Source organism: Cervus elaphus, chromosome 10, assembly GCF_910594005.1.
Source record: "Cervus elaphus chromosome 10, mCerEla1.1, whole genome shotgun sequence".
NCBI lineage: Eukaryota > Metazoa > Chordata > Mammalia > Artiodactyla > Cervidae > Cervus > Cervus elaphus.
The window spans coordinates 17,159,728-17,187,539 of record NC_057824.1 but is presented as its reverse complement, the minus strand read 5'-3'; the positions used below and the strand labels follow the sequence as shown (position 1 = coordinate 17,187,539).

The 27,812-nt window shown below is 60.4% G+C and overlaps 3 protein-coding genes across 52 annotated transcripts; all 3 read right to left on the bottom strand.

The window, feature by feature from the left end:
- Positions 1 to 223: 223 nt before the first annotated feature.
- Positions 224 to 877, bottom strand: CLDN9 (claudin 9). Its single transcript, XM_043915612.1, has one exon. It carries the CDS (start codon positions 875 to 877, stop codon positions 224 to 226), a length of 654 nt encoding a protein of 217 aa, XP_043771547.1.
- Positions 878 to 5,694: 4,817 nt separating this feature from the next.
- Positions 5,695 to 9,871, bottom strand: LOC122702137 (vegetative cell wall protein gp1-like). Its single transcript, XM_043915630.1, has 4 exons — positions 9,854 to 9,871; positions 7,723 to 8,537; positions 7,095 to 7,332; positions 5,695 to 5,816 (listed from the first exon to the last, which is right to left on the bottom strand). Exons 1-2 carry the CDS (start codon positions 9,869 to 9,871, stop codon positions 7,761 to 7,763), a joined length of 795 nt encoding a protein of 264 aa, XP_043771565.1. The 3' UTR covers positions 5,695 to 5,816; positions 7,095 to 7,332; positions 7,723 to 7,760.
- Positions 9,872 to 11,911: 2,040 nt separating this feature from the next.
- LOC122702331 (glycine-rich cell wall structural protein 1-like) lies at positions 11,912 to 23,986 on the bottom strand. 50 transcript variants are annotated; one of them, XM_043916062.1, is made up of 40 exons: positions 23,864 to 23,966; positions 23,634 to 23,666; positions 22,731 to 22,760; positions 22,113 to 22,148; positions 21,907 to 21,936; positions 21,792 to 21,824; positions 21,639 to 21,710; positions 21,341 to 21,373; positions 21,184 to 21,237; positions 20,892 to 20,939; positions 20,472 to 20,504; positions 20,324 to 20,383; positions 19,350 to 19,412; positions 19,236 to 19,268; positions 19,088 to 19,117; positions 18,924 to 18,959; positions 18,128 to 18,157; positions 18,014 to 18,046; positions 17,889 to 17,924; positions 17,683 to 17,712; positions 17,284 to 17,319; positions 16,876 to 16,905; positions 16,774 to 16,806; positions 16,641 to 16,676; positions 16,281 to 16,310; positions 16,158 to 16,190; positions 15,337 to 15,390; positions 15,172 to 15,204; positions 15,058 to 15,096; positions 14,935 to 14,967; positions 14,807 to 14,842; positions 14,099 to 14,143; positions 13,778 to 13,819; positions 13,637 to 13,669; positions 13,155 to 13,223; positions 13,049 to 13,078; positions 12,665 to 12,778; positions 12,465 to 12,509; positions 12,308 to 12,361; positions 11,912 to 12,085 (listed from the first exon to the last, which is right to left on the bottom strand). In XM_043916062.1, the coding sequence occupies exons 1-40, from the start codon at positions 23,928 to 23,930 to the stop codon at positions 12,078 to 12,080; spliced, it is 1,653 nt and encodes a 550-aa protein (XP_043771997.1). In that variant the 5' UTR covers positions 23,931 to 23,966; the 3' UTR covers positions 11,912 to 12,077. The 50 variants fall into 50 exon arrangements, with proteins under 50 accessions (XP_043771997.1, XP_043772010.1, XP_043771988.1 ...); XM_043916075.1 differs by lacking the exon at positions 17,889 to 17,924 and having other exon boundaries at positions 23,864 to 23,976; XM_043916053.1 differs by having other exon boundaries at positions 16,774 to 16,905; positions 23,864 to 23,975.
- Positions 23,987 to 27,812: the final 3,826 nt, after the last annotated feature.

The window sequence follows — 27,812 nt, the reverse complement described above, 5'->3', positions numbered from 1 at the left end:
GAATCCAGGACAGAAGAAAGAAGCAGGAGCACCTTCAGGGTTGGAGGTGGGTCTAGGCTCACTCGGGCCGGGTGCTGAGACTAGCTCTACAGCCAGGCCTGCTCCTGCCTCTGGAAAGTGGGTTCCACCTGGCAGAGGGGTGAGAGTGGAAGGCAAGTTTGAGAGCAGGGCAGCCAGCACAAAGGTCAAGGTTTCCAGCAGCAGGCTTCCTGGGACATGGGCCTCACACGTAGTCCCTCTTGTCCAGCCCAGATGCCCCCGAGCGGGAGGGGATAGAGTAGCCCAGCCTCGGTCCCCGGGGCCGCTCAATCTGGGGCGGGGGGCATGTGCAACACAACAGCCCCCCGCCCAGCAGAAGCAGGGCGGACGCTGCCCAGCCAAGATAGAGGGAGGCTCCCAGCTCCCGCTTGAGGGCCTCGGCCACCAGGGGATTGTAGAAGTCCTGGATGATGGCGTGGGCCGTCCAGCACACCGGGATGAGCACCAGGATGCCCGCCAGGAGGAGGAGGACTCCCCCGGTGAGCACGATGCGGGCCTTGGCGCCTTCGTCCTCCACGCAGGTGGTGCACTGGGCGCCCGTGATGGCCACCAGCACCCCGAGCAGGGCCAGCAGGAGGGCGATGACGCAGAGGGCCCGGGCAGCCTGCAGGTCCTGCGGCAGCGCCAGCAGCGAGTCGTACACCTTGCACTGCATCTGGCCCGTGCTCTGCACCACACAGGACATCCACAGCCCCTCCCACACCACCTGGGCCACCACGATGCTGTTGCCGATGAAGGCGGTCACCTTCCACAGGGGCAGGGCGCAGGACACCAGGGTCCCCAGCCAGCCCAGCACGGCCAGGGTCATGCCCAGGAGTTCAAGGCCAGTGGAAGCCATCTGTCCCCTCCCTCAGTCGGGTCTTCCCCAGCTCTAAGAGGCCCGGTTGATTGGAGGAGTGGATCCGATGCTCCACGCCTGTGGGAACGCAGGTGGGGGGTCTCCGTGCCCAGCAAGGGCGTGTCAGCGTTCTCTGACCCAGACAGCGCTCACCACATCCGAGAGCCTCTTGTGGGTGCCTCCTTGCTCCGTGTCCTTCACAGATGTGTCTCTGAACCCCCAGCAACAAATCCACCCCAAAGTCTTGCTCAGCTGAGTGGCTGCTGTTGCCGGGCGGGTCCCGTCTCCCCTCAGGTGCCCTGCAGTCAGGTCCCGCCGCCGCCTGTCTGACCAACTTGCTCAGACCCTCCCGATCCACCTGCCGAGAGGAGAGCCAAGCCGGGAGCTGGCGCAGGTTCTGGGGTTGAGCGGCTCACCCGGCGGTACCACCTGGGGACTCCAGGCTGCGGCGGGTTTTTAAGGCCGAGGCCGGGGAGGAGCCGGCGTGATGGGAGGAGGCGGGGCTGAGGATGGGGGGGCTCAGAGTCGCGGGGGGATTGGTGACCAGGAATAAACCAGGGATCAAAGAACCTCCGCGCCTGTGGGGACGCAGTGACAAAGGAATGAGGAGGAGACAGGACTGGCTGGGGAGGCAAAGGCCCTGGCTCAGGCTGAAAGTGGGAGGACACCTTGGGCACCATGCTGAGCCTCCTGAAACCTGGTCCCCCCCTGTCTTTGCTCTCCTGCCCCCGTTTGGTTTCTGTTTCTTGATGCAGACGTGCCAGCTTCCCCAGTACCGCACACCCCTGTCCCCCCAGCCCACCCACCCAGCACTCTCTGGAATCTGATCCACCTCCCATCTCAGCCTACTGGCTCTGGCAGCTCCCGAGGGAGGGGCCCCGCCCACATTGTTCCCCTGGCAACAGGTGCCTGGCGCCCAGCTCAGGTGGCATCACCCAGGCAACGGCCTAGAAAACCAACCCCCCCTTGACTTCAGCTCAGGTGTGCCTTTCCCACCCCTGTTGCTGCCACCGGGGGCTGAGCTGAGTGGGTGAGGGTGTCATGGGGCCGGGGGATAAACAGCCTATTGTGAAGGTGGGGGAAAGGGAGAGTAGCAGGGGGTGAGCCCTAGGTTGGGGTACAGCCCGGCTCTATTTGGGGAGACATCGCAGGGGAGGACGAGGAGAGTGAGGCCCAGGTGACTTAGGAGTTCCTGAGCCCTGCCTCGCAGAACTCAGGACGCACCACCCCTTCCTGAAGACCCCATCAGAGCCCAGGACTCCCCTTGTGGGAACAGCCCAGCCTGGGGGTCACGCAGACCATGGCTCAAGTCCTTCCCGCCCCACCCACCTCCCCGGCCAGGAGCAAATTCATAGAAGGTCAAGCCCCCTTGGGTCAAAGGCCCCTTTGAGAAATCTCACAGGACCCACAAACAGCAGCCCCTCATTTTGGGGGGAGGCATGAGCTCCTTCAAGCCCCTCCATCAGTGCCAAGCACTAAGCTTTATTGTATGGAAAGGGAGTTGGGGGGCTGATGAAAATTCCCATCTCCAGGGTGATGGGGAGGACTCCGGAGGGAGAACCTCTCCCCTCCCCCCACTCCCCCTGAGGAAGCTGGAGCTCATCTGGCCTGTGGGGGCAGGGATGGGAGGGCACCCCCCCCCCCATGCACACCTAGTCGCTGCTCCACTCGGCGACCCTGAGGGAGGGGTCGTCCCCTCTTCGTCCTCCTCTTCCGCCCAGAGGGGCTGCATTTGTAAAGAATTCTAACTTCAAGTGGCTGCAATGCTCTGGGAACAGCTTTTAGCAGTTTTTTGGAAATGAGGTTTATATCTTGATCAGATCTGTAAAGGGATGGGCACTCCCAGAAAAGCAGGAGAACCCCTCTCCCTTAAATGGAGAGACAGTAAGTGAAAATCACTCAGTCCTGTCCAACGCTTTGAGGCCCCATGGACTATACAGTCCATGGAATTCTCCAGGCCAGAATACTGGAGTGGGTAGCCATTCCCTTCTCCAGGGGATCTTCCCAACCCAGGGATCAAACCCAGGCCTCCCGCATTGCAGGTGGAGAGACTGAGGCCAGTGCCAATCAGAGGGTCTGACAGGTGGACTCCAGTGGCCAGGGAGCCTCCCCAGAGAGGGGCAGAGACCCTCCCCAGAGGGGAGCAGAGTATTGGCCTGCCTGGTGGCCCTGGCCTGAGAACGGGGAGGAGGGTGCTGATGCAAAGGCTGGGAAATGACCAGAGCTCCCTGCTGGCTGGGATGAGCAGGGGGAGGCAAGGGTGGGTTGTCCAGCTCGTCCAGGCCCCTGAGGACTCACATTTCATGAGGGAAGGGGGGATGTGGAGAAAGAAGAAGGACAAATAGAGGCAAGCCTTCAGTGGGCTCCCTCCGGGGCTGCCAGGAATCCAGTCACACAGGTTTGGGTAGGTGTCAGGCGGCAGCCTGCCGCCCTGTTCTCAGGAGGGCCCACCGACCCGCGTACAAAAGGCTTCCCACCCTGGGGAGCCGCAGCCTGGGGCTTTTTCTCTCTCCAGGCCTGGAGACAGTCTGCCTCTGGCTTAGGGTATAAGCCACCAGCTCATCTTGATTTGCCTGGTAATTACTAGTTTGAGCAGAGTCCTGCATCAGGGTAGGGGGGACAGGGACAGTGGGTCAGCCTGCAGTCAGGCCTGGCTTTACTGTTTTAGTCGTTCAGTCATGTCCAACTCTGTGCAACCCCGTGGACTGTAGCCCTCCAGGCTCCTCTGTCCATGGGATTCTCCAGGCAAGAATACTGGAGTGGGTTGCCATTTCATCGTCCAGGGGATCTTCCCGACCCAGGGATCGAACCTGGGTCTTCTGCATTGCAGGCAGATTCTTTTCTGTCTAAGTCACCGGGGAACCCCGGGGAAGAAGCACCAGGGAGGCCTTGCTTTCAAGGCCCACCAAGTCTACCGGCGGCTCTACCCTGCCCGCCTGCCCACCCCACCCCCGACATTGTGACGGGGCCTAGTGGGGGCAGTGCACACACCAGGTAAGCTGGTGCCCAGAGATGGCACTAAGCAGCCTCTAGGTTTCCTAGATCCCATCATCTACCTTCTACACTGCCCCTTGCGCAGCCTCGTGGGAGGTGGGCACTCAGGGGATGAAGACACCCCCTCTCACCGTTGCCCCCAGAGACCAATCCCAGCCACACTTCCCACACATCTCCCGCTCCTCTCCCTCCTGATAAGGCACCAACTCCCACAGCTCGGAGGGGGAGTCAACGTGGGGACATTTGTCAGAGAACTAGGAGGAGCCCACGGTCCCCGGGTAGGGGGGAGGAGGAGGACAGAGCCCCAGGGCACCGGGACTGGAATGTGCTGCCCACCCTCAGCCCTCAGCCCTCCTTAGGCTGCAGCTAGGAGGCCCCGGGCCCTCTCTAGGGTTTTCTGGTCAGCCTTGATTCAGAAGGATCTGGGAACTGAAGGGTTAAAAGTTGAGGTCTATGGAGGGGCCGGGACTTGGGTTGGAAGGCCATTGTTAGGGAGAGACCAGCATCCCCACCGTGAAGTTACCAACTCAATGACAATTTACTGAGTCCCCAGCAATCGCCGCCTCCTGGGTGAGAAGTGGGAGGGAAGCCTTCCCGGCTGTACAGGGGGTGGGGGGCGGGGAGGAGAGGGGAGGAAACCGAGGAGTGAAATAACGAAATGGAAGCTTTGTTCTCTCTGGGAGGGCGGAGGGGCGGGAGGCTCAGGTGCGCCCGAGAGACGGGGGCTTAGCTTAGATGGAGGTGAAGGGGGAGGGGTCAGCGCCAACCCTAGAGTCCATCTCGATCCCCTCACAGGGGAACAGGACAAAAGAGGGGGGACTGACCAGAGCCACCAGGGGTCAGGAGGTGGCTATGGGGGCTGCAGAACAACCCCAGAGGCTGCGTCACCCATTTCCTGAGTCCCCGATATACAGGCAGAAAGCCCCCAGCTGCTGAACCAAAAGGAGCAGAGGAAATTGACATCCCGGTAATAATTCTCCTGAGTTCACATCCCCATTTTATAGACAGGGAAGGAAGCTCAGAGAGCAAAGGAACTTGGCCAAGAGAACACATGGGAAACAGGACAAGCCTGGTGCAACCCCAGATGGACGTCAAAGCCACCGGCTCCATGCCCAGCATTGCTGAACTTCCCGGGCGTCCTGGTGCGCCTTTCCCGAAGGCAGTGCCCTCTGTCCACGGCCGGCCGGGTCTCCCTAAAACCATCCCCCTGCATCTGACTATGCGGGAAGCCACCCTCCACCTGGGTTCACTTTCAGTGTCTGTGTTCCTGTAGCAAGGCTTCCCAGGTGACGCCAGTGATAAAGAACCTGCCTGACAATTCAGGAGACATAAAACACTGGGGTTCCATCTCTGGGCTGGGAATATCCCCTGGATGAGGAAATGGTAACCACTCCAGTATTCTTGCCTGGAGAATCTCATGGAGAGAGGAGCCTGGCAGGGCCCAGTTCGTGGGGTCACAAAGAGGTGGACATGACTGAGTGACTTAGCACGTGAGCATGTGTCCCTGTTGCAGAAAGGGCTGTGTTGGCTTGCCACTTACAGATCAGTGGACTCTGGGTTAGATCTAGTGTCAACACCACCCAGGTCTCGCTGGGCAAATTCACAACTGCCTAATCTCGGTGTCACCTGGCTACAAACCAAAGAGAAAAGCCTGCCCTGCTGAACTCCAGGGCCACTGGCCCGGGCCCCATGTGCCCTGCATATCTTAGGATTTATTGGAGGTATTGACTGTGTGTGTGTATGTGTGAGCATAATGACAGTTTCACTTGTAAACCTGTGCCGACTCCATTGACTGGGTAACAATTAACTTTATTATCAGTCATATTTGTCACTTTCCACCAGCAGCAGTTATCCATCTGAAGCTCTGAGAATGTTGTCTTCTTTAGGAGCCCACATTGTCTTGTCCTTGTTCACTGTCTGAGTCTTGGCTCAGAGGGCAGGAGGGCTATAGGACACAAAGTGGGTAGAGGAAGCAGTGAGCTGGCACCCATGGGAACTGGGCCACCATTCAGCACAGGGGAAAGTCAGTCTATTTTTTTCATTCGTCACTGAGGCTTCCCTTGTGGCTCAGCTGGTAAAGAATCTGCCTGCAATGCGGGAGACCTGGGTTGGGAAGATCCCATGGAGAAGGGAAAGGCTACCCACTCCAGTATTCTGGCCTGGAGAATTCCCTCACAAAGAGTTCACAAATTTGACTCGCAAAGAGTCGGACACGACTGAGCAACTTTCACTCACTGAGAGCTTAATCAAGACACTAGGTCCTTTGGGTCCTGCTCAGGGACTCTAAGGGCACCCAAGTCTCAGGTTTAGCAAAGGATAGAGCCTAAAACATGTTTTAGGGGAACTGAAAGACAGCACAGCAGGTGGGTCAGCCCCACAAAGCAAGGACGCTGCCTGTATAGATGAGGGTGGCTCCCAAGCCCTGGGAAAGATTGAAGGCAGGAGAAGGGAATGACAGGATGAGATGGTTGGATGGCGTCACCAACTCAACGGACATGAGTTTGAGCAAAGTCAGGGAGATGATGAAGGACAGGGAAGCCCGGCATGCTGCGGTCCCCAGGGTCCCAAAGAGTCAGACACGACTTATCAACTGAACAACAACCCAAGCTCTGTAATGTCTCAAGATCCTTAATTCCTTAATCCTTGATCATTCTGGACTTAGGGTGGGCCCTATATTCAATGGCAAGTATCATAAGAGAAAAAAGATGGGGGGAGATATGAGATACAGATACAAGGGAGAAGGTCATGTGAAGATGGAGGCAGAGACTGGAGTGATGGAGTCACAAACCAAGCAACACCTGGAACTGCCAGAAACTGAACGTCAAGGAAGAATCCTACCCTAGACCCTTGGGAGGGAGTGTGTCCTGGGGACATCCTGATTTTGGACTTCTGGCTTCCAGAACCAGGAGAGAATAAACTCCTATTTTAAGTCACCCAGTTTGTGGTGGTTTGCTACAGCAGTTTCGGGAAACTCATCCACTTCCTTTCTTGCTCCTGGGTCCCAGGCTCTCAGAGGTCCCCCGAGGTCAAGTTGGCTTCCTGATACCACTCCTGATCTGCTGTAGAAGAGCCCATTGAGATAGGGTGTCTGCCTGGTTACCTGAGCCCAAGCTACCTGAGTAACAAAGGGAACTTTATTCTGTGCTGTACACACTGGGGAGAAGGCGGACGGAAGGGGGTGGTAAAGATGGGGAGAGGACAGGGGCTTCCTCTCATGACTCACCCTGGGAGCTTTCCTATCCTGTGGGTGTGACTTCACAGCCCTTGCATGTGACACTCCTGTTCCAAGGCCCAGTATCGATTGTCCATCAGCACCACTGGTTTCCTGGTGCTCCCAGGCCCAAGGGACCCTAGGATCTATTTCAGCTGAAAGTTTGACTTCTTAAGACTTGGAAGGCATGTCTGAGTTTCCACGAAGCCATACAAACTTGAGCAGATGACTTTAGTGATAGTATTCAAACCTTTTATTATACAAGAGAAAATGAGACATTTTACCTACACTAGTAAAAGTATTTCAAGTTTTTTGTTTTCATTTTCTCCAGCTGTGTGCTGGGGCTCCTCAGCCCCACCCGCCCAGATCACCAGCCAGTTTATCAGTACAGGGAATTAGTTCCATTCTCAAATGACCAGACCAGAGGCTTCCCGTAAGGCAGTAGGAAAAAATGGAAGAAATGGCTCCAATCTTCAAATGAGTTTATTTTCAGGCCTGATCTTTCCTTCTCCAACCTAAGCTGGTCCGGGCACGCCCGCCCTGCTCCACAGGCCGTGCTCCGACCCACGCCTTCTGAACCTGCCCAGGGGAAGGTGGCGAGGGGTACAGTCCCTGGGTCCAGGCAGGGCTGCCTACTCACCCGCCCGCAGTCCCTCCTGGGCGGGAAGGGCCGGGTCTTCAGCAGGGAGGCGACAGGAAGAAGTAGGGCGGCGGGGGCGGCGGCAGCAGCGGCGGGGGGAAGGCGGGCAGTGGCCAGGGGTCTCGAGGCACTGGGGGCGCCAGCAGGTTGAAGGGCGAGGGCCGTGCAGGCAGCGGCGGCAGCGGCTGCGGGGGTGACTCGGCGATGAGGGGCGGGCGGCCGCGCGCGCCCACGGGACCGGGAGTGGCGGCGACCGCGGCCTCTGGCAGCGGCGGCAGTGGCAGGTGCGCGGGCGGCGGCGCGGGCGCGGGGAGCCGCGGCAGGTCCTGCAGGGCGAGCGCGGCGGCGGGTGGCGCGGGCACGCAGGCCTCGGGCGGCAGCTCCGGCAGCGCCACGTGGGCGCCTGGGCCCCAGGGAGCCGGCGGCGCTGGCCGCAGTGGGAGTGCAGGCAGCGGCGGCAGCTCGGCCAGGGCGAGCGCCGAGGGCGGCGGCGGCGGCGCAGGGCTCAGGCCCGGTGGGAGTCCCGGCAAAGGCGGATGCGGCAGGGACGGCGCGGGCGGCGGGGTCAGGGACAGCGACACGCGGGACCGGCCCAGCCGCGAGTGGACGCGGGCGCGGGCCAGCCGCGGATGCGAGCGGGAGCGGGGAAGCTGGGCAGCCAGCTTGGCCACAGCAGCCGCGCCAGGGCCCCTCGCGCGCAGCTCGCGGAAGCCTTGTCCCTCCAGCAGGTGGCCACGCGTCGCTCTGAGAGCCCCAGCCAATCGGAGTCGTGCGCTGCCGCACTCCAGCCAATCAAAGGCCAGTGCGCCGGCGACCTATCCATTTCTCCCGCCGGCTGTCAGGAGCTATCACTGACAGCCAATCAGAGACAGTAGCGCTCGCTGTCAAGTCCTTCTTCCCGCCCCTCCTTCAGCCCCAGCCAATCATAGTGCTCCGAGGTGCCACAGGCTCCATCCCCACTATCCCTGAGAACAGACACTGCATGTTCAGTGGGCGCCCCCAACTGGCCTGAGCGTCCACTTAGCCGCTGCATCTCTCCTGCATCGACGCCCCCACCCCGCCCTCCTTCCCCTGTGACAGCCCTAGAAGAGAGCTTATGGATCGCCTCTTTTGGGGTTTGTCCTTAAGAGATGCTCTTTGTGGGTCAAGATCCATGAAAATTTCCATCCAGTGATCTGTGCATGCACATGTGTGTGCTAGTCATTCAGTCGTGTCCGACTCTTTGCGACCCCATGGATTGTGGCCCCCCAGGTTTCTCTGTCCATGGAATTCTCCAGGAAAGAATACTGGAGTGGGTTCTCATTCTCTTCTCCAGGGGATCTTCCCTTCCCAGGGGTCTAAACCGGGTCTGCTACATTGCGGCAGATTCTTTACCGTTTGAGTCACCAGGGAAGCCCAGAGAAGAGATGAAAAGATACCAACTCAATAGCAAAGCTTGACATGTAGCATTTGCGGTGACGTTAAGAATGGTTATAAAAGACAAATGGGTGACAAAAGGAAAAATGGTCGATCTATTTAAAATCGGAATATGAAGTTCAAGAGGCAGCCAGGAACCAGGTTGGTGCTGGTGCTCAGTCGTGTCTGACTCCTTGAAATCTACAGGGCTGTAGGCCACCAGGCTCCTCTGTCCATGGAATTTTCCAGGCAAGAATACTGGAATGGGCTGCCATTTCCATCTCCGGGTGATCTTCCCGATCGAGGGATCAAACCCACAACTCTTGTAACTCCTGCCTGGCAGGCCGATTCTTTACCACTGCACCACCTGGGGAGCCCGAAGTCAGAATATAGAAATCTTTATTAAAACAATATTTGGGGAAAAAACACACACACACAACAATATTAGGGTCTTCCCTGGTGGTCCAGTGGTTATTTGCCTGTCAATGGAGGGGACTCTGGTTCGCTCCCTCAGGACACAATTACTGAAGCCCACACCCTAGAACCAGGGCTCCACAGTGAGAGAAGCCACCTCAACAAGAAACCACACACCACAACCAGAGAGTAGCTCCTGCTTGCTACAAGTAGAGAAAGCCCATTTGCAACAAAGATGACCCAGCCCAGCCAAAAATAAACAAATAAAACGACAATAAATTATTAGAACATGTCTAGGTTGGTTAGAAAGGATAGCACCCACTGCCCTCTCTGAGACCATGCTGAGTGGCCCCTCTACCCAGATGTTGCTCTTAATCCTGTTCTCTAGTAGAGATGATGTGGTTTGTTCCACATCTCAGGGCAGAGAAACACAAGATGATTTGTTTTTCCCTAATTTCACTTTATTTTTTACACCAGTTCAGACTGTTGCTTGATGTGAGGTGACCCCAAAGTGACTTTTTAAAAATAATTCTATTTATTTTTTGTTTCACTGGGTCTCTGTTGCTGCGTGCAGTCTTTCTCTAATTGCACTAGAGTTGGGCTACTCTTCCTTGCGGTGCACAGGTTTGGAGCAGGCTTCAGTAGTCGTGGCATGTAGGCTTTGTTGCTATACGGCATGTAGAATATTCCTTGGCTAGGGATTGAACCCGCACTCCCTGCACTGGTGGTGGATTCTTACCCACTGTTCTCCTAGGAAAGTCCACGCGATGAGATTTTAAGAACCAATGTGTTCTTAGTCGCTCAGTCACATTCGATTCCTGCGACCCCATAGACTGCAGCCCGTCAGGCTCCTCTGTCCATGGGATTCTCCAGGCAAAAATACTGGAGCGGGTTGCCATTTCCTCCTCCAGGGGCTCTTCCTGATCCAGGGATCAAACCTAGGTCTCCTGCATTGCTCTTTACCGACTGAGCTTCTTTGAGGGAAGCCCAAAGAATCAATATTTCTATGAAAAGCAAAAGCCTATGATGATTCTCAAATAGAGCAAATTAAATGAGGTAGGCTAAGAGATATCAGGCTGGAATTCCAATAATGTTTACACAACCTCCTCAAGCTTGTGCATACTGCAGTCAGGTTTTGGTCTGTATCTGTTATCTTAAATCACTCCATAGAAAAACAATCTGAGTTCCTCCCTGGGTGGCAAATCCCATCAACTCTATTCAACTCAAATTCTTCAGTTAAGGTAAAACTTCACCAGATTGCAAGAGGTATAGACTGGGGGAGGCCTAGCTCAGAACAGAGACTTAAGGATACTGGTTCTGGGACCATCTAAGCCCCAGGTCAAAGTTCAGAAGAGCAGATCAAACCTCAGTTGTGCAACCTCCAGTCTGGACCCAGCCTAGGAGAATAAATTCGCTTCCACATTTCTGGGTGATTAAATTTATAATCATGGGATGAGGACAGGAAGCAATCCAGTAGCACTGATTACTGATACTGGATTAGTAACTAGCTTTTTAAAACGTTTGAAAGTGTTCAGTAATCTGAGATAGTAAACGTCTGACTGATTTCCAAGAACCCCTTAAGTGCTTAGGAAGAAAGTTGCTGGTTGGATTTGTACACACACACACCCCAACCCTGTTAAGAGATCAAGTAGATTATGTGCATAATTATTTGAAGTGTCTAAGGGAATTGAGTATCAGGCTTGTAAGGCATGCTAAATATTTAGGGAGATGCTGATCTGACAAATTTATAATCTAATTGAGTATTAATTTAAGAATGTGAAAGTGAGTTTTACATCCAAATTATAAGATGAATCAATACAATGATATCTGGAAGCAAGTATAAAGGCTTAAGAAAAATGAAATTTTTAGTGGATCATTTTAATAAGTTAATTATCAATTAAAACACAAGTAATGTATAATGTGGGCTTCCCAGGTGGCTCAGTGGGTAAAGAATCCGTCTGCAATGCAGGAGATGCGGGTTTGATCCCTGGGTTGGGAAGATCCCCTGGAGGAGGAAATGGCAACCCACTCCAGTATTCTTGCCTGGAGAATCCCATGGACAAAGGAGCCTGGCTGGTTACAGTCCATGGGGTCACAAAGAGTGGGACAGGACTGACTCAACTGAGCATGCACGCAGTGTGTAGTGCACAAGTCCCCTAACCTGGACAAGGCTCCATCTCTACATTGTGACCACGAGTCGTCCCTGAGAGCAGGCCTGAATTTGTTCTGTGCTCATGCGGCTCCCATCTGGAGCACAGCCCCTGGCACACAGCTGTGTTGATGTTCGTTGAAGGAATGAATAAGGTGCTGGGTGGAGGCTGTAGGCCCAGGCGGTCCCCCAGCCCAGCTGGTGATCCCCCCCACACAGCACACAGAAGCAAACAGGGAAGCACACTGCCTTTATTGAGACTTCCAGCCTGCAGGAGACCCCAGGCCAGAGGCCAAGCCGGAGGGTCTGGCCGGCCTTGCCTGAAGACCAGGCTCGCGTGCAGAGGCGCTCAGGACGGGCAGTGGGAGTGCTCGGGTGCTCAGCATTTCCCAAGCAGTCAGCGGCCTGGGCAGAGGCAGAGCAGGGCCCAGCTGAGTTCTGGCCCCTGTTCACCTCCTGGGGGACATGGGCCCTCTACCTGGGACCAGCCACCCACCAGGCACCCACAGGTGGCCTGAGAGCCACTATCTGTCCCTCCCACGGGTCGGGGTTGCCCCCAGTGCAGCCCGGAGGGGTGACGATGGTGGCATGGGGCGGCTGGGGGCGGGGCACTGAGTTCCCTCTCACCTCCAAAGCCATTTCCCAGCGGGCCATTGCTGCCTCTCTTCACCTCAGGGCCTCCTAAGGCACACAGACAAGCCAGGGCACCCGGGTCAGCAGAGGACTTCGAAGTCCTTCTGCTCACCCCCAGCTTTACCCAAGGCCCTGGGAGACCGCTACTCACCCAAGGGCCCAGGGCCCAGCTCTGGCCTCAGCTGCCCATAGGGCCCTGGGGGAGGGATGGAGGTGAGGATATGGAGTTCCTCCTGCCCACCTCTACGCCTGCTGCCATGAGTGCCCCCCTCCCTCTCTGCAGGGCAGTGAGGTGGGCCCAGAGCCCAGTTCAGACACCCCCCAGCAACACTCTTCCACACACCCCATTACCTGGTTGACTCCCGACCTCTGGGTATGTGCCTCCAGCCCCGTATCTAGGCTTCAAGGCAGCCCCCCAGGGCCCGAGGGAGGGCCAGGGAAAGCCCCTCAGGCCCCCAGCCTGACCTGGAGGAGGAAAGCCAGCTTGGGACCGCTGCCCACTGGAGCTGGGTGTCCAGGATGCGCCGCTTCTCCCCGGTTCTCAAAGCCCCCCGCCTGCCTGGCCTAGTCCCCACCGCCCTTGCTAGGGTCCCCTCTGCCCTCTCAGCGTGTCTTACCATTTCCTCAAGGGCCTGGAGTGGCCACTTTGGGGAGCACGAGGGCGGCCTCCCCATATCATGAGAGAAACAGCCCTTTCCCCGCCCCCTTGCACTCGGTCACCTGGGTCCAACTCACCGTTCAGAAAGCCATCGGCCCCCGGGAACCCTGGAGGACGAAAGACAAGGTCAGAGACACGAGCACCCCCGAGCCTAAAGCCCCCCTCCCCAGCTCCCCCAGGCACCTGGCTGTGGGTGGGCCTCAGGGAAGACCCCAGCTCCCAGACCACCGTTGCTGTTGCCATAGCCCAAGCCTGCAGGAAAGCGGTGGGAGGGGGGCTGGTTGGGGAGGGGCAGGGGGCGGGGGGGTGGGGCAGGGTGAACTGCTCACGGAGAGACGGGGGGCACAGACAGACAGACTGACTCAGAGGCAATCTAGAGAGGGCCTCCCACAATCCTGCCCCTGCAGGCAGCTGAGGGGGACAGGCCAGCTTCAGGAAGCCATGCCTCCCCCAACCCCGGGCACCTCCTCCCCACCTGCTCAGTCCTCACTCTATTCTAACCTGAGACAGGACCCACCGCACAGGCTCGCTGGGTCTGTGTGGCCCAGCGCTTAGTACGCGAGAGCACGGTGAGTACAGACAGAGACAGACACACAGACAGACAAGCCGTGCTCGCCGTGAGGGGGGTGAAACTCATGCCCAACATGGAGGCCCAGGGGGCTCACCGACTTTCTGGGGCCTGAGGCCCCCACCAAAGCCTGGGGGAGAGGAGGCTGGGTCAGAGATAACCTTGGCTTCCCGGGCAGGTGGAGGCAGGGGAGGGGAAAGGGAGGGAGCGAAGGGGAAGCTCGGAAGGGCCTCCTCACCCAGTCCTGCTCCTGGTCCGTAGCCATTTTGAAGCTGGTACCCTGTGAGGGGAATGCAGGTGAGTGGGGAGGACCCCGGCTTGCCCTCACTGCCTGGGGCCCGCATGTGGACCTTGGGGACTCTGAGGCAGAAGGGGCTCTCCTCATCCCCAGGGAAGGGAAATCCGAAGACAAGAAGTAAGAAAGCAGCATGAGAGGCTGAGGGTAGACTCAGGGAGGGACTTCCTGGCCTTAAGGCGCCTGAACACCTGAGACGGGCCAGGGAACAAGGGAGATGGAATGGCATAATCTGACATGGAGAGGGAGCAGACAGACACAAACCTGCTTCCTGAGGTTTCGGTCCCCACTGGAGGGCCGGAGTAGGCACTAGAAGGAAGGCCAGGGGACAGGAGTGAGCCAGTGGCGAGGTGGGTGGGGAAGGCCTCAGGAAGCCACGGGGGAAGGGCTGGGGCCTGGGGGAGCCGTCATGCTGGCAGTCACACGGGGTCTCAGGGCCAGAGCTCAGGCTCTTCTTCACTGACTTCCTGGAGATCGGGCCTGGGGGCTTCTGAGTGGTCCAGCCAACCCCAGCCTCTCCTGGGACTAAGTACCCACCATGGCCGCTCAGGCCCCCTAATCGGCACTGACCTGGGAACTTGCCATCCTGCCCTGGGAGAGGGGGCTGGGATCTCAGGCCCCAGCCACCCCCTTTATCAGAAGGGATCCCTGGAGTGGGAGGCTTGGCAAGAACCCCACCACTGCAGGGACCTAGATGGGGAGGAAGGGAGAGGGCAGTGACCCAGGCCGGCGGCGCCTCCAGGCTGCCCTCCTGGCCTCCGCCTGGTCAAGCCACGGCCTGCGGTGGCTTCTAGGGCAGAAAGGTGCTGCCGGTGGGGACAGTGGCCGTGTCATAAAAAGCCCAGTTCCCATGGGTCAGTCTGCTCTGGGGACAAGGGGACTCAGCCGCCTGCTGTGGTTCCTGTTGTCGCCCACCCCGCCCCATCATCCAGCAATATCCCCCCACTTCCCTCTGTTTCCCCCCTGCCTCACCTGGCTGGGCCCCCAGCCCATTGCCGTTGCCATATCCTGGAGAGAAAAAACGGATGTGAGGGGCATTGGGTGGGGGGGTCTGAAAGGAGAGGCAGGAGGAGGTGCAGGACAGGGAGGAGAGGGCTCACCTGGCTTCTGAGGTTTCAGACCCACTCCGAGACCTGTGGGGGAGACAGAGGGTACCTCAGGCCCAACCAGCCCTCCCTGAGGAAGGAGCGCTCTCCTCGACCCCAGGTCCCCACCAGACTCACCTGGGAGGAGCTGCGGCCCGTTCCCCAGCGGCAAGTATCCTGGGAGGAAGCGGGGGCATGAGGGCAGGGCCCTGGAGACTTCAGAGGGGGCAGAAGAGAGGGGGATGAACTCACCTGGCTTCAGAGGGCTCACGCTCCCTCCCAGGCCTGTAGGGAGACCAGCAGAGGCTGAGTGACGTGGACCCCACTCTACCCCTCCTTTTCCCCAGGACCCAGCTCTTCGCCCACTGGGGTCACCTCCCCACCCCCCAGAACTCCAGGCCTGCCCCTGCCCCGCACCTGGCTGGGCCCCTTGGCCTGGGAAGGCTCCAGCTCCCAGCCCATTCCTGTAAACTGGAGAGACAGAGGCAGGGGTTACAGGAAGAGCAAGGGCAGGAGGAGCCGGTTTCTGGGCATAGAGAGAAGGCGGGGTCCGATCCTGACAGCAAGCCCAGGGCCACCGGGCGGTTCTCAGACTGCACCAGGGGCCCTGCAGTGTGACTCGAGCCTGCCAGGGTCGACCTGGAGATGACAGTCACGGGCTCAGTCCCAGAAGACTGCTCCCCACCCTCCCCCGCCCCACATTTTGGCCACCAGGTTCCCGTCCAAGTTGTCACCTGTGCTTCTGACCAGCTGGCTGAAGATCAGAGATTCCCACAACCCCCTCCTTGGGGAGGGGTTTGATTAATTTGTTAGAGCAGCTCACAGAACTCAGGGAGACATCTTACTTATTAGATAATAGAAAATATTAGATAATAGAAAAGCAGGGACTAGACACAGGCAGGCACTTAACTTCTCCCGTCCCCTGAGCATGCCACTCCCAGCGCCTCCACGGGGTCATCAGCCCAGTGTTGTTATTTGCTCAGTCATAGACAACTCTTTGTGACCCCATGGACTGTAGCCGCCAGGCTCCTCTGTCCAAGGGATTTCCCAGGCAAGAATACCGGAGTGGGATGCCATTTCCTTCTCCAGCAGATCTTCTCTACCCAGGCTCAAACCCATGTCCCCTGCATCTCCTGCATTGGCAGGTGGGTTCTTTACCACTGCACCCCCTGGGGAGCCCTGTTTCCTCTTAGGAATCACATGATCACAGGGCAGGTAAAGAGAAAAGGAGGGTTTACCTGGCTTCTGAGGCTTCATGGCCTCAGCAACTCCTGGAGAAGAAGGAGGTGGGAGCAGGTGAGGGACCATGACCCGCTCTGAGCCTCTATCCCGCCATCTGCCCCCAGCACCCACTCCTGTACCTGGGCCATAGCCGACGGGAGCTGCAGGTCCTGTGAGGACGGGGGGAGAGGCTGAGGGGCACAAGAGGCTGGAAACTGGGTCCCCCTTCCTCCCAGCGTAGGGACCAGAAAACTTGACGCCTGCTCTGCTACAAGGCCACCCTCTCCAAGGAGCCCAGGAGGGGCGCCTCAGAGCAGGGTCTAGGCCCTTGCCCCCTCCTCTCTCCTTTTCGCCCAGCCTCCAGCTTCTCCCAACCCCTCAGTTCTGAGCTGGGGGGCCGGTGGGGACCTCATCACCCATCCCGACCCTCAGAGGCCTGGAGGGAGGCAGGAGAGGATACCCAGGCACAAGACCTCCACCCCAGAGCCCACCAGTCTCACCCGGCTGGACGCCCAGTCCGTTGCCGTTCCCAAATCCTGGGGGGCGGGGGGGGAGATTGAGGTGGGTGTGTGAAAGGAGGCAGGGAAGTTCAGGGTTTGGGGAGACAGGGAGAGGAGGCTAAGGCAGGCTCACCTGGCTTCTGCGGCTTCATGCCGGCCGCCAGGCCTGGTGAGAAACACAGAGTGAGTGCGGGCCCCCGGGCCGCCGCGGCCTCCCTGGGCAGGGCCCCCCTACCTGCTCCATAGCCGTTGTCAGCCGCAGGGCCTGTGCAGAGTCGGGACGGGGCGGGGGGGCGGTGATGAGACTAGTTGTGAGGCTGAGGGGTGAGGCCAGCACGGGAGCCCCTCGGTATTGCCCCCTCCTCTCCCAGGGTCCCTGGTGCCCCCAGGACACCCTCCGCTTGTGAAGCAGGCCGTGGAGTCACGGATCTGAGGGACCCAGGAGGGCCAGAATGTCCTCCTCTCCTCTGATGCCTGGGGTTTCCCACCCCCTCTAGGCCTGGGGAGGCAGGGGGGGCTGACATGGACTCCTCTAGGCCTCGCTGGACCCCCAGGCCCCAACATTCAGTTTCCCTGTGGCCCCCACCTCTCATATCCCTGCTCCCTCCTCACCCCCTGAGGCCCTGGGCCCAGCTGCCCTCACCTGGCCTGGCTCCCAGTCCGTTCCCGTTACCATATCCTGGGGAGGAAAGTGGGGCGGCAGGCAGTGTTTGAAGGTGAACCCCTTCAAAGCAGGAGGGAGACGAGGCAGAAGGTCTCCCCCTCCCCCAGCTTTGGAGGCCAGCCTCGTTTGCCCTCTACCCAGAGCCCAGCCCCTGCCCCCTGGTCCCCTGCCCTGGGGAGGCCCACACCCAGATCCCCAAGCAAGGAGGCAGGGGGTGGGGGTGCTCGGATTCCGGGGGTCCATGGATAGAGACAAGGCCAGGGTAGGACTCCCCTGGCTTCTGGGGTTTCATGCTCCCCACGAAGCCTTAAGACATGGGAGCAGGTGAAGGGCCCAGAGTCCCCATCCCGGGCACCTGAGGGCCGCCTCTGCTCCTACCTGCTCCATATCCCTGCGGTATTGCTGGGCCTGTGGGGAGAGGAAGGCTGAGCTGGGCAGATTTGGGGTCCGGCTGAGGTGGAAGTCAAGCCAGAAGGCTGGAATCCTGGGGGTTTCCTCCCAGCACCCCTCAATCATTCCCCTGCCCTCATGAGACCTGGAAAGGACACCAGCATGTGGAAGCCTCCAGATCCCACCACTCTCACCTGGCTGAGCTCCCAGGCCATTCCCGTTCCCAAATCCTGGGGGAACAGATGGAGGTGGAGGTGAGGGGGCAAGGGGCCTCAAACTCCAGGTCGGGGACAGAGACACAGGCGGGGCTGAGGCTCACCTGGCTTCTGAGTGTTCACACCCCCTCCAAAGCCTAGAGGAAAATGGAGAGCAGGTGAGGGACCACCCCGGAGCTCCAGCACCCCGACACCGGCTTCTCCCAACCCATCAGTACCTGCTCCGTAGCCATTCTGAGCCGGGGGGCCTGTGGGGGAGGAGGGGTGAGAAAGGAGATTGGGGCCCTGGCTAAGGTGGGGGGAAAGTGTTAGTCACTCAGTCACCTTGGACTCTTTAGACCCCATGGACTGTAGCCCACCAGGCTCCTCTGTCCATGGGGTTCTCCAGGCAAGAATACTGGAGTGGGTTGCCATTTTCTCCTCCAGGGGATCTTCCCAACCCAGAGACTGAACACAGATCGCCTGCATTGCAGGCAAATTCTTTATCATCTGAGCCACCAGGCAAGCCCCAGTGGCCCCCTACAGAGCCTGGCCAAAACCAGGGTCTCAGAGGCTCTCTCCGAGCCCCTCTGAATCCCTCATCAATCCTGCCCCTCAAAGGTCTGGGGGGGATGGGAGAGGACCCCCCAGATATGGACCCCCCACCCCACCCCAGCTGGGCAGGTCCTCGTCCTGGTGTCCAGCCTCCCTGTGGAGCCTGAAAGCCATCCCGCCTGCCTGGGGTCCCCCCGACTGGTGTTGCCCCCACCCCCACCAACCAGCAGAAGGGGGACTCCTTGACATCCCCTCACCAGCCACACGCTCTGTTCTCAGCACGGGCTCTTGCCACCATGGCCCGTGGCCACTTCCAGAGCCTGTTCCCTCTCTGGCCCTCTCTCTGGGATGCCCTAGCTCCAGATTTCTCAGTGGGGCACAGTCTGCCTCTGGCCCCTCCTCCCCAGAATGTGCCGCCCCCCAACCTGGCTGCCGAATGAGTATCTGCAATGGAACCCCAGACTGGACGGCGGGTCTCACCTGGCTTCTGAAGTTTCAGCCCTCCTGCTCCAAGGCCTGGGGATGAGGAGACGGTCCAGCGAGTCCACCCGGATCCCGTCTTCCATTCAAGCCAGAGTCAACTCCCTCCCCTTCATCCACCACCCCCTGGGTGAGCCCTGCAGCCCTGGAGCTCTAGGCCTCACCTGGCTGGGTGCCGTCCCTGGTCCCGAATCCTGGGGAGATGGAGCGAGAGGCCTGAGACTGAAGCAGGGCTTGAAAGGAGCACAGATACAGAGAGGATGGACAGACAGACAGACCGACCAAGAGCCGACAAGGCAGAGCAGGACTCACCTGGCTTCTGGGGTTTCCCGCCCCCTCCAAAGCCTGAGGAGAGACCCACGGGTGAGGGACCCTGGGGCGCCCCCTCCGGGCCTCCCCCCTCAACTCCCCCGGCCCCCTCTCTACCTGGTCCAAAGCCATTTGGAGCTGCAAGACCTGTGAGGGGGGACATAGGAAATCCAGACAATGCTGACTTGGGGGTGAGCCCCAGCCTCCCGCCATGGCCTCCCCTAGACCCCTGCCCTCCCCCCCAATTCTTCTATCCAGCCTCGGTAAGTTCACAAGAGAGGTCCCCGTGGGGACCTGTGCCACAAAAAGGGCTGGGGAGACAGCGGCGGCTGAGACAGGAACCCCAGATCCAGCATTCCTCCTTCTGGCCCCGAAGACTCCTGGGGTCTTATCCACACTGATCCCACTCTGACTGCTGCGCCCCCCAACCCCCCTGCAATGCCAGCAGCCTCCTCCCCAAGTTCTGCTCCAGGTAGACCAGCTCTTTCACTCCCAGCTTAAAACCACAGAGGTGAGTCCCCCAGCTAGGTTCACGCCCCGCCTGGCCTCCAGCCCTGGGCTCTGCCCTCTGGCTTTCCGCCCTTGGTGGGTTCTCCGCCAAGTCCTGACCTCAGTGTGCATGGCTTGGGCACTCGGCCCAGCAGGCCTACAGCCCCTAGGCTGACAGGCATGGGGTCTGCAGTGCACAGTCAAGGCCGGGCTCAGGCAGGCACTAGGGAAAGGTGGTGGAAGGACTGAACCCCAAAGAGGCCCCTGTTAGGAGTCCAGAGTGGGGCATGGCGGTGACCCCTCCCTCCCCCAGCAGCCTGGGCCCTAGCCTCCCTCCCTGGCTGGGACCCCAGGCCACGCCAATACGCTCTCTGAGCCATGGATGGGGACACAGGGGAGGACTTGGGGTGGGGACAAGGGCAGGGAGGGGCAGGAGCCAAGTCTCTGTCTCACCTGGTTTCTGAGGTGTCACGCCCCCTCCCAAGCCTCGTACCTGTGGACCCCTCCCAGCCCCTACTCTCCCCCATAAATGAGTTTTCTGCCCTCCCCAGCCCCTCCCCTCCCTCCTCCCCAGCACCCCAGTTTGGCCCTGGCGCCCTCACCTGGCTGGGCTCCAGCTCCGGGGAAGGCCCCAGCCCCCAGCCCATTCCCAGCGATGGGTCCTGGGGAGACGGAGCAGGAGGGAGTAAGGGGGGGGGGAGGGACAACTGGGGGGGGAGGGCAGGGACCTAGGGACAGGGTGGGGCTCACCTGGCTTCTGAGGCTTCACGCCCCCTCCAATTCCTGAGAAAGAGACCCAGATGCGGTGAACCCCGAGCCCAAGCCCACCCACCAGCTCCCCCCAATCTCCATCATCCCCAACCCCATCCCAGACGACTCTGAACCCTGGGGCCTGTGGGGAGAGGGAGGTGGGGTCTGGGCTGCCGGGGGTGGGCCCACATCTCCGGGGGTGTCCTCACCCCATGAGCGGGGCACCCCCAGCACAGTTCTCAGACACTTATTCCCAGAGAGGGGCCGGGGAACCTGGACCTCACCCCAGCCCCGGGGAGAGACAAAGAGGCCGACGCTGACCCAGCCAGCCCCTCCCCTAAGAGCGGGGGCGAGACTCTGGGCCCCCCTGGCCTGCCCCTCCCTGCAACCCTGCCCCCCCCCACCCCCACCCACGCTCACCTGCTCCGGGAAAAGCCCCAACACCGATACCATTTCGACCCCCGAATCCTGCGGACAGGAGGTGAGGCCGTTAGTCATGGCTGGGCAGGTCGGGGCTCACTCCGGGATGTGGGGGGACCGCCGGGACGGGGGCGGGGCTCCCCGGGCCGCGGAGGCTCCACGCCCCCGCCCCCCCAGCTGCGCTCCGTAGCCCCGCACGACACTACTCTCTCCCCGACGGGTTCCCCATTCCAGCTCCGCAGGCTCCCTCCCCCATCCCTGGACCCCAGGGCGGTGCCCCAGGCGCCCTTACCTGGCTGGGCTCCCAGCCCCGGGAAGGCACCAGCTCCCAGCGCATTTCCGTATCCTGGAGACAGAGAGGAAGGGTGGAGGGGATAGGGGCCGGGGCCGGGGCGGGAGGATGGGGAGGCGATCTGAGGGCCATCACACGGTCAGGAAGCGGGGCTCACCTAGCTGCTGGAGTTTCGGCCCCCTTCCAAAGCCTGGGGGGAGGGGCAGTGGTTGAGGGGACCCAGGGACCCAGCCTCTTCCTGGGACTCCATGAGGGAGAGGTAAAGGGGGGCATTTGGGGTCCCAGCTGAAGGGGGGGGCGACTCCATGTTCTCTGTTCCCCAAACTAGACCACAGGATCCTTTATGGACCTTGCCTCTGCCCTGGGGGAGCCGGGGAGAAGCCCCTCCCGAGGGTGACCTGCTGTACCCCTCGCACCCCTCTCTGCTATCCACACCTGTCCTTCCCCCACCTCACCTGGCTGGGCAGCAGCACCCGGGAGGGTCCCGACTCCCAGCCCGTTCCCGTTCCTAAACCCTGGAGAGACACCTGGGGAGACAGGGCCGGGGGATCAGGGAGGAGAGGAGAAACGGGCACAGAGCCGGGAGGGTCAGGTAGGGTGAGGCTCACCCGGCTTCCGGGGCTTCGCGCCCCCTCCAATGCCTGAGAAGGAGACAGGGGTCAAGGGAGGCTCTCGGGACACCCCGTGTCCGGGCTGCCCCGAGAATCCTGGCCCCACCTCTACCTGTTCCGTAGCCATTCTGAGCTGGAGGGCCTGTGGGAGAGTAAACCATGAACCGGGTAGGTTTAGGGTGGGGGTGCAGCACCTTGGACCCCACCAGAAACAGCAAACCTGACAGCTCCCTATCTGGCCCCCACCCCCGGAATCATCCATCCTGCCCTCCCTTCCGAGGCCTGGGAGCCCAGCCCCCCTCCCCACCCTCCACTCACCTGGCTGGGCTCCCAGCCCACGCCCATTCCCGAAACCTGGGGGAAGAGAGCGAGGTGAGGGGTGGGAGAGAAAGACAGGGAGAGGGGGAAGAGCTGGGGCCGGGCCGGGCCCACCTGGCTTCTGCAGTGTAATACCCTTTCAGAAGCCTGGGGGAGACCCGGTGAGAGCCCCTAGACGCCCCCCACCCCTCAGCCGTTCCGAGCCTGATGACTCAGCTCCAGTGTCCCTTCCAAGGAAGGGGGAAGGCGTGGGGGTGCGGGTGGGGGGAGCTCCTGTGAGCCCAGGCCCCTTCCTCCCTTCCTCTGCTCAGAGCCACCCCAGGGGCCTGGGGTGCACGTCCTGGAGCTGGCTTCTGCAGGCAACCAGGGAACAAGCAAGGAAGGAAAGACTTGAACCCTCAGGCGGGTACTGGGTGACCTGACACCAGAATGGCCTTGGTAGACTCCTGATGGACTCCTGGGGGGGTGCGGGAGGTGGTGAGAAGGAGGAAAGGACAAGGAAGACACTGCAGGAAGGGCGGCAGGTGGGTTTCTGGGGGGAGCAGCAGCACGGGGGTCCCCGAGTGTTTCTGAGATGGCTGCCTCCCCCAGACCCAAATCCCATTTCCCATGCCTTACCTGCTCCTAGACCACTGGGGGGGCCGTAGCCTATGGGGGGAAACAGGGAGGTGAGCGGGGGTGGGGCAGGAGGGGCCAGGAGCGAGGGTGCCCATTGCCAGGACACAGAGGGCCCCCCGCCCACCCCCCACCAGCTGTACCTGATCAATAGCCATTGGAGCCTCCTAAGGCTGTGGGGTTGGGAGGAGGGGGCACTTAGGGGGCAGCAAGGAGCTGAGTCTGCATGCTCCCTGCAAAGCAAGAGGGTGCCCCCCCCACCGCCCCGGCCTCAGGCTCCACAGGGGTCACTGCAGGGTGAGCAGACTGGTGGCAGGGAGCGGAAGGGTCCCTGGTGAGGAGGGAGGGCTCTGGGCCACACCACTGGGGGCGGATCCCTGGTATTCTGCACCCCTCACCTCTGTCCTTACTTGAGCACCCCCCTGGAATCCCATTCTCTTTGTCCCCCCTGTCCCCCAGTCTTGCTCTCCTGCAGTTCAGCTGTGTCAGCTCTCAGGAGGGAGCCCCAGGTCCCTGGAGGGACACCCCGCCTAGCTCACCCCCGTTTCCTGCCTCGCCTTCCCACCTCCAGGCCTTTGCCTCACCTCACTGCTGGCGGCAGGTAAGGTCCTTTCCCTTTCCTGTTGCAACCTGCCCCCACCCCCACCCCCTCCAGGCCCTTCCTCCTCTGGCTTCTTTTCCTCACACAAGTTGAGGTTCTGCCCTCTCTTAATTCTCCTCCAAGGGTGCAGGGTGTCTGTGTTTCTCACACTTGATCTGACATGAACAAGGCCACCTGCCTTGTCTTCTCTGGGGCCCCCAGATCTGGATCCCAGAGCAGGGACTTCCCCCAGAGAGCCCCCAGACCCCTGCGAGGGAAAGACCAGACCCTCTTCCTTGAGCCCAGAGCCTGGAGGGTCCACTTACCTTTCCCCAGGCCCAGAGACGATGGAGGGACCCCTAGGGGAGCAAGCCGGGTGCCAACTCAGGGTAGGGACTCCGGGGACAGAGAAGGGGCAGGTCCCAGGTGTCTGTCCCCCAGCCTTCCCAAACCCTGCCCCAGCCCAGACTTCACAGACCCTCCCCTCCCTGTTTCTGGGGCCCAGTGCTCCCCCGACACCCCCAGACCGGCCGGCAGCCCCACCGCCGGTGCTCACCGCCTTGCAGGCTTTCAGAGGTCAGGCCGAGCAGGAGAAGGGCTGCAGGGAAGGCCCAAGCGCTCATGATGCCGGCAGAGTGGGAGGGCACCACCCTGTGGGCCTTTAAACACCCCTGCTGGGTGGGGGCCAGGGGCTCCACAGGGCTGGCAGACCCCAGGGGGCCAACTCAAACCTCCCGCTGGTGCAGGCGATCAGCCCCGGCCTCCTCCCTGCCCCACCCCTCATCCATCACGGGTGCTGACAGCCGGGACAGGCCCCCACCTAGCCCCCTGAGGCTCCTCCACCCCTATCAGGGGCTGGGGCCCTGGCAACAGGCCTGGAGGCTCAGCTGCTCCCCCGCCATTTGGCGAGGGGAAGGTGGGCACCCCAGGCCCAGCCCAAACACAGCTGGGGGTGAGAGGGGAGCCAAGCCCAGAAACGTGGGTGTGGCTGGCAGGGGACCCTCTGAATGAGTTAGTGTGTTACAGCAAAGAGGCAGTGTTACAGGGGCAAGTGGCCCAGGAACAGGGTAGCACATCAGGACCTCATCACTCTCCCACAAGCGGACGTGTGTGTGATGAGTCCACTCCATCTCTTCCTGGAGACACCAGGCAGCGACCACACCAGGAGACGCCGAGTGTCTCTGCCCCCAGCTGAGCCCGGACTGGCAAGCGTGGGCCTGAGCCTCCCTTTCACGAGGGACAGTGACACACGGGGGTGGGTGACATGCACTCAGCCCAATTTAGTTTCTCGAAGGCTCGGCAGGGGCCCATCCGCTGCATGAGCCACCCCCCACCCCGCCCCCAGCTTCACCTCCGTCTCCTGCTCTGCTCCATCGCACTGACTCTGACTTTAGGGAGAGAATCTGGGTTGGGGGAGCTGCTTAAGCTGCAGGGGACACAGAGGTGCAAGAAGGTTGCCTTGCGGTGGATGAGCCTGGAGCTGGGGCCCGGGGAAGGGGTTTGGTGGAGAGCTGAGTCCTGGAGGCCGGGATTGGCAGGCCTGAGACATGCCAGGCATGGGGGGTCTAGACCCCAGTCCCCCCTCCTCCTGTGGGCCCCCACTGGGCTGGAGGGGGACAGCGGTGACTCAGGGTCCCTGGACCTTAGTCCCGAAGGCTCCACTCTCTGTCTGCTGGCCTGCCCCCTGCCCAGCCAGCCCCTCCTGGCATCTCGAGCTGAGGAGTCCAGAGTCCAGCCGGCTACACTAGGCAGCCTGGCAGGGTGGGGAGTGGAGAGGGGCTACAGTGAGGAGTGGGCCAGGTGGAGGGGGTGCTTTTTGGGGTGAGGCCTCTGAGCCCATGACAAGGGGGCCGGGCTCAGCCATAGTGGAGGGTGGGCTTCTCCCAGGTCCTCCTCACTGGTGGTGTTCCCAGCACCCCATCTCTGCCTCCCCCACACACCCTGCACCCTTGCTGCTCACTCTCCCCACACACAAGGGCCGGCACCCCTGGGGCACGCGCACATGAGTGCACACGTGGTGTGACCATGCCCGTGACACCCACCTCCCCCCCACAGACCCCCCTGTGAACACGATCCCCTCAGCCAGGCGCCCCAGCCCAGCACCCCACAGGCCCACCTACTGCCCTGCCAGGGACAGGCGTCTGTGACCTGGAGTCCTGGAGGCTGGGAAGGCTCAGGGCTGGTCCCTGGCCCCAACCACTCCCGAGAGCCCAGGGCAGCTGTGGCAGTCTACTCTCCTGCCAGGCCACCTGCTCGGCCCATGGCAGCAGGCACCGCCTCCCTGGCCCGCTCATGCAGGGTGGCTAAGTGGCCTGTGATCAGCAGCCTGGGTGCTGGGTTCAGATTCAGACCAGGTTCTCATACCAGCTCCTTCTGGCTGGGAAGCTTGAGCAGAAAGCCCACTTCCCTGTGTCTGTTCACTCTCCTCTAAAATGAGGGCGCTACTTCTTATCCCATTTTACAGATGGGGAAACAGAGGCAGAGAGAAAGGACTGGGCCCAGACCGTACAGCCAAGCATGGGGCTGGGGTTTGAAGGCAGGCAGCCCACAGGCCTCCACCGTCTGCTCACCCACACACACCAGGGCAGCAGACCCTCTTACCCCAGTCGTCACATTGCTGTCTGCCCACCTCGTGCCAGTCTGGGCCCAAGGCCTCTGCCTCAGACCCGGGAGAGCTGAGGGCCCCCTGCACAGACCCAGACACAAGGCCCACCCTGCTGGGCGCCAGGGAAGCTTGGCCCAGTAGGAGGCGGGCAGGGAGACCAGGAGGGGCCCCGTAGGGGGTACAGGCCGACTGCCAGCTTGGCCACTGCCAGAGGGAAAGCCGGGGCCTGCCACCACTGCCAGGCTGCCTGGGTGCTGGCATGAGCCTGCGGAAAACGCCAAACAGTCTGGGGCCTGGGGCCAACTGACTCTGCTTGGGACCAGAGCCTGGCCCAGCTTGGAACCCTGGCCCCAGCAATGCCACTACCAGCCCTGCCCCCAGCACAGCTCGGCCAGGCCCCGGAGCTCAGCCCCAGCCCCAGCCTGGCAGGGCAGCCTGAGAGCATGAAAGCCCCTGGCAGAACCAGGGTCTGGGCTCCCCTTTGCTCCCAGAAGTGGGGGACACACACGGCCCAGCCTCTGAATAGAGGTGCAACTTTGAGGGGCCAGAGCTGGGAGCCCAGGGCAGGGTGACAGCTGGGATGTAGGAAGTGTGTCGCCTAAAACGGCACAGTCTGGGTCAAGAGGCTCCCGCCAGCCGCTCGAAGCAGCACCGCTTGCCTGGTGGGAATCTGGGGGAGGCCAGTTGAAGGAGAGGCCCGGCGCCTGCGGGTCAGACATCTTCTGAACACGCAGCTGTGCTAAAGGCCCCTCAGGTCACCCCCTCGGGCCTCTACGTGGCAGCTCTTTAGCCCAGATCCCTGCCTCTGCCTCCTCTGGGACTCCTCTGTCAGCCCCAGACACTTGCACTGTGCAAAGCTGACTTCTATTAACTCCTCCTCACACCTGTTGGATTATTAAAAAACAAACAAAAAAATTTTATGCCGGGATAAGATTCTTATTCCCTGGTGGTCCAGTGGTTAAGTGCTTTCACTGCTTTGGGACCGGGTTCGATCACCGGTCAGGAAACTAAGATCCCACAAGCCGGGCAGCATGGCAGTCCAAAAGACAAACAAACAAGCAAACAAAGCCACAGGCCAGGGTGAAGTATAGCGTATATACAGAAGCGTGCACAAGACAGAAATGAACACTATGACATGGACTTAACCTACAAAGCACCTATGTGGCTGGCGCAGAGGTCAGGAAATAGAACACAGCCCACTCCCCAGAAGTGCTCATCTGTGATCTCCTCTTGCTGTTAAGGTAGCCATGTTTGCACGTGTGGCCATCTTTTCCTTGCGTTTCTAAAGCCACGTGAATCCAATTTTGTGGCCCATTCCAGGGTGAGCGGTGAATGCGGCTTCCGGGAGTCTCAGCGGGTCCGAGGTGCTGTTTCTGAGACAGGTCACAAGGGGGCGCACGGTTCAAGCCGGCTCTTGCCTGGACTTGCCGGGACCCACGTATGGGCGGGGCTTGGGGGGTTTTCTCCGGGACAGAGACCCGGCCAACGGCTTTAGCCTCAAACCTGTGACCCCGCTCAGGTGGGAGCAGAAGTCCTGGGTCCGACTTTCCTCCTGGGTCCTCCTTTTGAGCAGGCAGCTGCTTTGAGAGCTACAAAATACTGTGGTGGCGCTAGTGGTAAAGAACCCCCTGCCAAAAATAAAAGAAAAAGAACCCCCTGCCAACGCAGGAGACATGGGTCAGGGAAGATCCCCTGGAGGAGGGCATGTCAACTCACTCCAGTATTCTTGCCTGGAGAATCCCGTGGACAGAGGAGCCTGGTGGGTTTCAGTCCATAGGATCACAAAGTTGGACACAACTAAAGTGACTTAACACGCAGACACCTGAGGGAGTGTTAACTGTTATCATTAAAGAATGAGTAAGTTCCTACTGTGTGCCTGACTGTCCTTTTCTCACACGCA